Source organism: Gadus morhua, chromosome 15, assembly GCF_902167405.1.
Source record: "Gadus morhua chromosome 15, gadMor3.0, whole genome shotgun sequence".
NCBI classification, from domain to species: domain Eukaryota; kingdom Metazoa; phylum Chordata; class Actinopteri; order Gadiformes; family Gadidae; genus Gadus; species Gadus morhua.
In genome coordinates, this window is record NC_044062.1 from 3557606 (window position 1) to 3567567 (window position 9962).

The 9962-nt window shown below is 40.7% G+C and overlaps 2 protein-coding genes across 5 annotated transcripts; one reads left to right on the forward strand and one right to left on the reverse strand.

The window, feature by feature from the left end:
- Nucleotides 1-294: 294 nt before the first annotated feature.
- bag2 (BCL2 associated athanogene 2) lies at nucleotides 295-2498 on the forward strand. The gene is made up of 3 exons (XM_030378589.1): nucleotides 295-584; nucleotides 1011-1120; nucleotides 1285-2498. The coding sequence occupies exons 1-3, from the start codon at nucleotides 463-465 to the stop codon at nucleotides 1671-1673; spliced, it is 621 nt and encodes a 206-aa protein (XP_030234449.1). The 5' UTR covers nucleotides 295-462; the 3' UTR covers nucleotides 1674-2498.
- Nucleotides 2499-2622: 124 nt separating this feature from the next.
- rab23 (RAB23, member RAS oncogene family) lies at nucleotides 2623-9712 on the reverse strand. 4 transcript variants are annotated; one of them, XM_030378588.1, is made up of 8 exons: nucleotides 9550-9712; nucleotides 9222-9300; nucleotides 7875-8094; nucleotides 6999-7084; nucleotides 6169-6325; nucleotides 5466-5548; nucleotides 5268-5360; nucleotides 2623-5181 (listed from the first exon to the last, which is right to left on the reverse strand). In XM_030378588.1, exons 3-8 carry the CDS (start codon nucleotides 8027-8029, stop codon nucleotides 5048-5050), a joined length of 708 nt encoding a protein of 235 aa, XP_030234448.1. In that variant the 5' UTR covers nucleotides 8030-8094; nucleotides 9222-9300; nucleotides 9550-9712; the 3' UTR covers nucleotides 2623-5047. The 4 variants fall into 4 exon arrangements, with proteins under 4 accessions (XP_030234448.1, XP_030234446.1, XP_030234447.1 ...); XM_030378586.1 differs by having other exon boundaries at nucleotides 9425-9708; XM_030378587.1 differs by lacking the exon at nucleotides 9222-9300 and having other exon boundaries at nucleotides 9330-9712.
- Between the last annotated feature and the right edge of the window lie 250 nt (nucleotides 9713-9962).

A 9962-nucleotide genomic window follows, 5' to 3' on the forward strand; every position in this document is an offset into this window, starting at 1 on the left:
ACACACACACACACACACACACACACTGCGCTAGTGGCACCTGTTGCAGGTCCATTCACTTGAGCACATGTATTGCCCCACGCTGGCGGTGAAAACCCATCTCCACTTCTTTAACACATAGTATCCGCCCATTGACTGTGGAAAAAATCATACTGTCAGGATTGATAATGGTAGCATATTAACCATTAACTATATGAATTATTAATTATTTGATTATTTTAAAGATCATTAGGCTATGCAATATATTATTTATTTGAGTCGGGAGCTCGAGGCAAAAAGTCCCGTTGGTTTTACGCCGTTCCCGAAACTTCGCGAGGGTTCGTGGAGGAAGTGGTGATCCATGTTTGGAGATGTTAAGCCTGGGGCGCTGCCGGCGAGAAAACAGTTAGCTTTGGCGAGACGCTCATCAGTCATCCGGTGCATTTATCGAGTGGAGGAAACTCTCAAAGGATCTTCTTGATCATGGCTCAGGCTAAAATACAGGCTAAAATGAACGAAGCGACCAAGAGCAAGTTCAGCAGGACCATGTCCATGGCAGATCGTTCTGGGCGTCTGCTAGAAAGTTTGGATCAGCTGGAAATTAGGTAATCTTCAGTAAAATACCTTTTACTATGACTACTACTACTGTAACAATCAGCAACCAATTATAACGATGCATTGCAATTCGCTGAAGAGCTGCCTGCGGTATGAATGCTTTCTGCTGAAAGTCTTTCATTGCTATACTGGATGGCTTGATTTACATGCTGTTACATTTTTATAAACAGATTTTAATATATATTGCTGTTGCTTGTTTTATCGTCATTTTTTCAGTAGAAAATATAATGTTTTTTTTGTATATATTTACTTTAAAACGTTGTATATAAAAAGAACTACAATTAATCAGATGTTTTACAATCGAAAACTACTGGCATGTTTCCAAGTAGGAGGGTGTTCTGTCTCACTCCCTTTTTTCTGGTGAGTGCTAGGCCTATGTCATCATCACTTAACGATTCGTTTCTTTCCACGGTCAGGGTGGAGGCTTTACGCGAAACAGCGACCTTGATGGAGCAGGAAAGGGAATCAATCCTGGAAATGCTTCAGTCCTTACAGAACGGTCAAGAAATGCGCAGCATCTCTGATGGTGCGTCACACTGGTTGAGCTCATTTCTCCCGCATGCGCTGATAATGTCACTGTCTTTATGTTTATTTTTTATTTCAAACCATTGAGAAGACTCTACCTTCTTGGTCCTACAAAAATATTCATGAAATGCCATTGCAGTTGTTTGAAGTGTGTTTTTTTTTCAGGGGAAAGGGAAGAGTTAAGTCTGACATCTAACCGACTTCTGGGTCGGACGCTCTGCGTAGAAGTCTCGGTTGGAGTAATCAGAAATTCCGAGCAAGATGATGCTTTGCGTCAGGCGACATCGATGATTGATGAGATTGTCAAAAAGTTACTGGAAGACACCGGCAGCAACCGACAGCGTCTGATGGCTCTGCATGCAGCCTGCGTGACCGAGGCGCCACCTGTTGCCATCGATCAGAAATTTCAGGCCATCGTGATCAGTTGTGCGTTGGAAGACCAGAAGAAGATCAAGCGAAGACTTGAGACTCTTATAAGAAATGTCTTCAACGCAGAGAACACCATTAAACTCATGGATAACCAAAAGTTAGATCAAGCCAATGGCACCCATTGAGAATTGTGTGTGTTAAGATGCAGGAGAACACAAAAGTGCCTATTTTTAGTAGCGTTCACATACCAAAGACATGCATATAGATAACTCCTGAGTGTCGGAATGTGTTTGCATTCGCACTGAACTATAAATACCCTCTTTGGGTTTTCTTCAGAATCACAGGCTGAGTGTAGGCTGAATGTATCTCAAAGGGTTGAAAAAACACGATTTTTTTTAAACTAGTATACATTTTGATACGTTTTAATTAAATATTTCCGTAATTGATGGTGTTATGTATGAAGATAAACGCAATTATGCTATGTATCTACTTGACCCCACTGTAAGTCTTTGTCATTGTGGTTGAAGAAGTCTCAGTCAGGGGCCTGTATTCTACAGGCCCTGTTCAACAATTCCTACCCTTAAGATGTGACACACTCACTCGCACGCACACACACACATACACAAACACACACATTACACCCTATCCTATATAAAGACACTTAATACTCTTAATGAACACTATGCATTTAAGCCTTAATCAATTTAACTAATCCTGCATGCAATAAAGCACACTTTGTTTTGACAAAAGGTTTTTGTCTTCAATAAATACCTGTCTTTTCTTTCAATATGATCGTTTATTATACCCCTATATTAAAAATAAAAGCGAAATTTTGTAAAAAAAAATCGGATGAAATTATATATAACTCAATCATCCAGGCATTAAATGTAATAATGCTTATAGATCAGTTCTTATCAGTACAATTAAAATGTATTTGTATTATAATATAAAGACTATCTTCATGTAGTAAAATGCACTTAACCTGACACAAAATAAACCAAATGAAAACATCAAGCCTAACAAATATGAACTTGTTTTGTTCACATTTAACCAACAACACTTGAGCCTTGGATTCCTGTTTTGATTGTTTTACAAACTGGGCCGGACAGCTAGAACTTTGAAAACCACACTGGATGCAGTAGCCAAATGTAAGACTTTATTTTGGTGAAATTACGATCAAATATCAACACATTTTCAAATCGAACGCAATCAAGTGTATACATGTGTGCCACATACACCTTCAACCTCTTAAGATACATTTACATAACTAAATCAATAAAAATACACTAAGCTAATGTTTTTCTAAAAGAAAAGAAGAATGAATTCGTACAGCTTACGTATGAAGGCATCAGTGGAATAGAACAATAGCAAGAAGACAAAACCTTTTTTTTTTTACAACACCTGAGTGACAGCACACAAGTAATGGTTATGTTAAAAATGTATAATCTGGACATCATCTTGTTAATAAAGTGCACTAAAATCCATTCAGTCCAAAACGAAACCGCCAAAGTATATGGATTGATACAAAGAAGAGGGGAAAAAACAAATTAAATCTAATTTATATTAAAAATGAATGTGCAGGCAGGTATTTGAAACTAAAGATGCATTAAAAGGTACTGAGTAATGTCAATGAGAACAAGGCATTCAGGCATTCAGGGTCATCATTCAATTGTATCAATGAAAAAGAGTTGGTTCTACAGAGCCCCCTAGTACAGGTTGGTCAGAATGCAGTGAAAGGATAAGATTATTCAATCATAACTACATCTTGGTATTAAAGTAAAGACACACATTTGAAGACAATATATTTCCCACACTTTACACAGTTAATGGTGTTCAGTGTGAAATGAAACAAACTAGTAGGAATCACATTGTATTTGTTTCCGAGTCTGACGTATCAGGGGAGAGAAAAAAGTAAAACTATGAAAAATACATTTGAAAATACTCAGAAATATTTTCAGCACATTCTTTAAAATAATTCAGCAATGTCTTATGTGCATTTATTTATTTTCTATCTTTTTGCATTCAAACGTTTTTCGCATGACGACATATTAGGCTAGTTTTACCTGAACGATTTTAGGTCGAACTGGGAAATAACATCATTCACTGTACTATAAAGAACACATGAAATGTGCATGGAATTCAAAACCTATCCAAACAAGCCTGTAGTCTAGCACGCAACTTAAGTCTACCCCCTCGTATAAGCCGTTAGATCTCAGATCTCACTCTGGCTCAAACAACCAGATAAGTGGCATTTCACTCTATTTGACACCACCCAGTCTGGTAACCATGAGAAAATAATTTTACAAAACATTCTAAAAGATGTAAAGTCCTGTTTCGTTAGTTTGTGTTTGATAGGCCACAGGCATACAAGGCAAATAATACTGCCTACTATTGTGTGTGACTACATAATGTATTACTTGAAGCAGTACCAGAGTAAAGCCCGCTTAGATGTAGCAGTATGGAAAATGTAAACATTTATTACTATTTTTGACTAGATTAAAAATAACATAATTTAGTGCGAAGACGTATAATTCACATAAACATCTAGCATTAGGTTGACCTTATCAACCGTACTTCAACTGTCAACAAGTGTTATAAGACACAGCTATATCTTTTTCTTTGCTTTTGTGCCAATATTTGGTTAACCATTAAAAGACATTAAAATATCTGCTGCAGCTTTAGAACATTTCAACACTACCCTGACGGTGAAACGTGGTTTGGCACTATGATTATGGTGTTAGGCAACACCTGTGCATCACGAAACACTGGTTGTTATAAAAATACCTTTTACACAACTAAATCTCCCCCATTGTAATTGTTAGTGTTATGATTGTGACGTGAACAGTGTATATTGAACCATATTCCGTAGAGCGTTAGAAAAATATGGTACAAAATAATCTGCGGTTTAATCCCTTACAATACAAACATATTGCACAGGTGTACATTTCCAAAATAGTGGAATGGAAAAAAAATCGACTTACATTTACACGTTTTTCGTGATACACATGTTTTCCAATAAACATGTCACCCTTCTGCAGTTCATATTCAAATTCACAGACCATTGCATTCCAATTCAGTTTGTCAAACACTCATTCATGTCATTCATGATCCACAGAGAGACACAACCGAACCCGTTCAGAAATAGTCATAGTTTAGACGGCTTATTTGAATCCACAATGCTAGATATTAATTTACAAAAAATGACGAATTAACGTTTGCTAATTTTGATAACGGAATTGATGATATCTAAGGTATTAACATTTTTTCAAATGAAAATAGCACAAATATATAGAGAAATATCGGTAACTATAATTGACATTTGACTTTATTTTGAATTGTTGCATTTTTGGACGGTAGGAAAGGCCGATCGAAATCTGATTGAAAAAGGTGTTGTGCTTAGAAAATAAATGGGAAAATTAGAAAAAAAGTAAAATAAAAACCATTACCCTCCCTTCGCTTTGGTCTCTGATTATGGCCTCCCAATCAGCCAACAGCAGTGATCCATCAGGGCTATTAAATAGCATTCTCCAAGGTAGGCACCAAGCTTTCCGGGTAGATTCTAGAGTAAACTGCAGCTCCCAAAGGGATTTTTTGTCTTCTTGGTTCTTTGTTTGTTGGGTCGTAAACTAATGACTTCGTGGCCGTTACTGGAGCTCTGGTTGCTGACGTTCGTACCAGTGGTATTGAACACACCTGCAGACATAAGGATGAGCGGTCAACAGTTGGAGCGTGGGGGTTGAGGAGGGCTGGGAGAGGCCTCAGAGAGCGTCAACACGTACCTATTTTATTGCTCGTGGTGTGAACGACCTCTGGCTCCTCGGCGGTCTGCTGTTTCAGCCGCTGGATGTACTTCTCGGCCAAGTATTTAAAAACTACAACCACAAAAGAAACAGAGGTCCCAGGGCGACACCCGGTCAGTGGGGTGTTCCTAATTGTCGAGCGCAGCTTGTACATCGCTCAATGGTTCGGTCGCTCACCCTCGTTGACGTTGAGGTCCTCTTTCACTGACGCTCGGTAGAACCTCAGCTTCAACCTCTTGGCCAGACCCTCTGCCTCTTCGCTGGAGAGAAGCACACAGAGTTAGGACCACAACACGGACACACACGCAGACGTAGCAGCGGATTCATAGTGACTGTTTAAACAACAAGGCCTTATCATGAGTTATACCCCTAACCTACAAATACACTAAAATAATTCAAAAAGATATTGAGAAAGAATAAACGACCCGCAAAATGTTCCGCTACGACAGTCGTTTCAACACTAGGGGAAAGAAGCAGCTTCTGACATAAAAGTGAGCTGTTTCAACCACAGTCCAGGAAAAACAACACATGGTTACGTCATTTCAAGGCCTGTGGAATCCGACTGCGGATGCGATCGAGGGAGCGTCAACACGAACTCTGGCTGGCTTTGCTTGCGTTGGATCCGATTGCATCAAAACACAGCTGCTTCTCACTTGACACGTCAACGTGAATGAAGTTTGGTTTGAACCCTGATATCCACAGTCTTGAACTAGACGCCTCACCTCTACCTGCTGGCCTGTATCTGATCTCACCGTAGAATCCCATTGAAGAAAAGATAAATAACAAAATTGTTGTAATGCAGCAATCTAGCCCTTATTAGGTATTCACAGTGTAACTGTGGAAAGCTATTCTTGATCTCCAATGTATCCCAAGCACTTACTTTTTGATGACCGTATCGTCCAGAAGGTCAATCTTGTTCTGGACCAGGACGGTGGGGATGTCCCCCACCTCCACCTCCACCTTCTCCCTCCAGCTGCTGACGGCCTGGTAGGACTCCCGGTCGGTGGTGGAAAACACCAGCACGCACGCCTGAGCACCTGGAAACACACGCACACGCGCACACGCACGCACGCGCACACACACACACACACACACACACACACACACACACACACACACACACACACACACACACACACACACACACACACACACACACACACACACACACACACACACACACACACACACACTGGATGTTTCACTGTCCACAAAGAAGGAGTTAACGGAGCAGGTACTGAAAGAGAAGTAATGGAATAATTGCGGGGGACAGCGCACGTGGGTAAAGTGACATTGAATGATGAGACCAATCAAGCGGGAGCATTTCAATTTAATTGCACTGAAACCGTTTGGGGTGAAAGCAGCAGCGCCTAATTAAATATCAACAACGAATGAAATTATACGGTGGTAATTGCAAGAGCACTCAATTTTAAAGGATGCGAGCAAAATAGTAAAACGGCAAACAAAGTTAATGTTTTGAATTGTGAACAATCATTGAAATCATTTTTTAACCGCGATAAAAACACTTCTCGTGCAACTGGAGTGCATTTTTTCTAACCCTTTATTCAACATTTAACCGGAGTATCCCTCTAATCGAATCCACGTTTGGGTCCATATTGGTGCTAAAGCCATCAGTGATGAGCCTGATGGAAGGTGAGTGTTATGGAGCAGAGGGAGAGGTCCCAATTAGACGTCGACATGGGAGCTCACCACGGTAGTACGCCTTGGTGATGGCGTCAAACTCCTCCTGGCCGGCCGTGTCCCAGAGCATCAGCCTCACCTCTTCGTCGTTCACGCTGAAACATTCACGGAGGAAATGAAAGGCCAGCCCCCTCCCTGCACAACGTCGAGCGTGCTGCACACACAGCTGTTCAGCCCGCCGGGGACATTGTGTAATCTGGAGGACCGTGACTCCACTTTACCAGAGAAAAGGGAAGGGTGGTGCGCAGGACAATGTCTTGTGTCCTGTGGAATCCTGATATAGTTTCTGTTCCGTTACACCCCATAGCACCAAACCCCAGGCTCAGATTTGAGATATAAATGAAATTGTTAGAAAAATAAAGCCAAAAAGCCAATTAGACAAATGGAAAGTGTTTTACTACATAGTATGCGTCACAAACAGTGTGTTGCCCACCATAAAGATGTACTTGTGCAAATCTATCAAAATGACATGACACTGCTCTATTCCATTGCCAAAGACGAGATAAATCACAGAGCCAAAATATTTAAAATCAGGCTTCATAATACGACAGTCCCTATTTAGTTTGGTAAGTATACCAATAATATATCGCCTTTAATCAGCCAATAAATCCTCCAGTCCTTCAGTTCTTACCTTACCTGTCACATGCTCTAAAAAAAAGTGAATGTTCAAACTGGTAGGGATCCTCAATGAATGTAGCCAACGTGTAATCACCAGTGATACCAGAACAACTTCCAGGGACATGGTTGCTGCCACTTATGCTCATAATTCCCCTTTGATCATTCCAATTAAAAGGAGAAAATTAGACCCCGAAAGAATACCGTAAAATACAATACCAAAAGGCACTGCTGTCCTGCCCGTCCAGGGCGAACATGGGAGCAGCTTACATGATCTGTCTTTCCAGGAAGTCCACCCCGATGGTCTTCTTGTAGTCCTTGGTGAAGACCCCCTTGCAGTAGCGCTGGATCATGCTGGACTTGCCCACCGCTCCGTTCCCCACCACCACCACCTTGATGGCCACCTCCATGTCCTCCTCCAACATGCTGCTCTGCCTCTAACCTTCTAGTCAAGTCGAGTTTTGCTTTTCTTCTAGAGGAACTAACACACCTGAGGAGAAGAACAAACAACCATCATACACAACGAACGGCAACAAAATAAAAAGATCACGTCATACAAATTGTGCTTCAGTTAATTTCCGAAATCCCCCATCTTTTAGGGCTCAAGGTTAATCATTCCCCACAAATCGTACATGACATTCTGAGATTATATTGATTTTCCAATGCTTAGCGAAAAGCGCATAACCAAGCCTCAGGGTAATTGGTGTATCAAGAGCAGATTTGCTTTGAGCAATGATGCGACTTGTTTATTTTTCCATCCCACTTTAATTGCTCTACATGGCAACTGGTACATTTCCAGAACCTGTCTAAGTGGCAGGAAGATAGACACCGTGGTTTTACAACCAAGTTGCATTCAATATAGGATGGGTTTACTTTGGATTTGGTGAATGTGGAATAAATAGTTTGTCGTAAGTTATTTTTCTGAAAAGTTTTTGTTTTGTTTTTTTAAATGCAAAACTGAATAAGTAATTATTGGATGCAAGTCGATTAAAAGTTATACGATTCAAAATTGTTATTACAAACGAAGCCAGGAATTTCGGGGAGGTCTTGTATTATTGTGAACATGATCTAACTAATGTTGTTTATGCCAAGACCATCCAGTCCCTAACCACAGAATCGACCAAATGTGCTGCCTTATTAGGTCTCGATGTTGAGGACTTAAATAGGTGCTTGACATTCGCAAACGTAAAGCAACATTTAAAAATTGCATTTGCTTAAGTTGATGGTAGATTACTGTATTCTTTTATCTTGTCTGGTCACAAGATGTCTTGAAACCACACTTACCATGACTCCTAAGATTGGGAGACTCAGTCCTCCAGGCTCTAAAGTATTATCATGCAATTTTTCAATGGCATGATAATACAATAAGCCATAATGTACTTACACTCCTTGCTATCTATGCACACATCCCCTTTTGCAGGGCATCCATATGCCATTTTTACTTCACTCCCGAAAGTGAAATGCACTGAAAGGTGATGGGCATGGATGGACGGTATTGATGAGACTGTTGCGAAACGTGTCATCTAAAGAATATAAATAGTTCACCACCACTGGCATCGCATTAGCATCACCACCAAAATCAGCAAGGGCGTTGAGCCGATCTTGTCCATTTCTTACCTGCGAACTGGTTACTCATCCGAATGGATCCACATCCGACCGATCACGGTTACATAAGAGTCTTCATAGTCTCTGTTTTCTGTGACACGAAGAAGGGAAATGACTCACGTTTAATATTCCAGACTGTGGCGCAAATGTGAGCTAATTCTCCTGGCTACGACTAGCCCCCTTCTTCTTCATCAAGATAAAATGAGAAAGAAAACCTTCCCGTGTTCTTCTCATGAGACAGATTCCTTCCAGTTGTGTGATCACATCAATTGTCCTTTCACCGCGTTTACATTTCATTCAACGTATTCATGTCTTCAGCCATGGGCTGGAGAAAACATACGTGTTGTCTGTAGTTGTCAATCCACCCGGGGCCCCGACAGTTGTCCGTGGGTCCTGAGCAGCTAGCGGTAGCAAGTGAAGGCTCCGTTGCCAAGTGAGAACGCCAAATAGTGCGTAGTGGAGGACGAGCAACAAGATGCCAAACCGTAGACGTGCATTCTAGACACCGCATTGACTGCTTCGACCCGTTGCTGTGGCACGTCAACGTCGCCGCCATATTGGAGAGGCCAAGACCATTGGCCTGTAAACAAGTAAAAGGGTTTACGGGAGAACAGCGTTTTGTTCTGAATGAGAAGCCCGAGATCTTTTAATTTTGTCCACCGATTTTAATAAGTCGTTTTAATATTGATATTCAATTATATTGTATATATTTATAGGAAAAAGCCTTTTTGTATTATTGTTTGTGTTGTACTC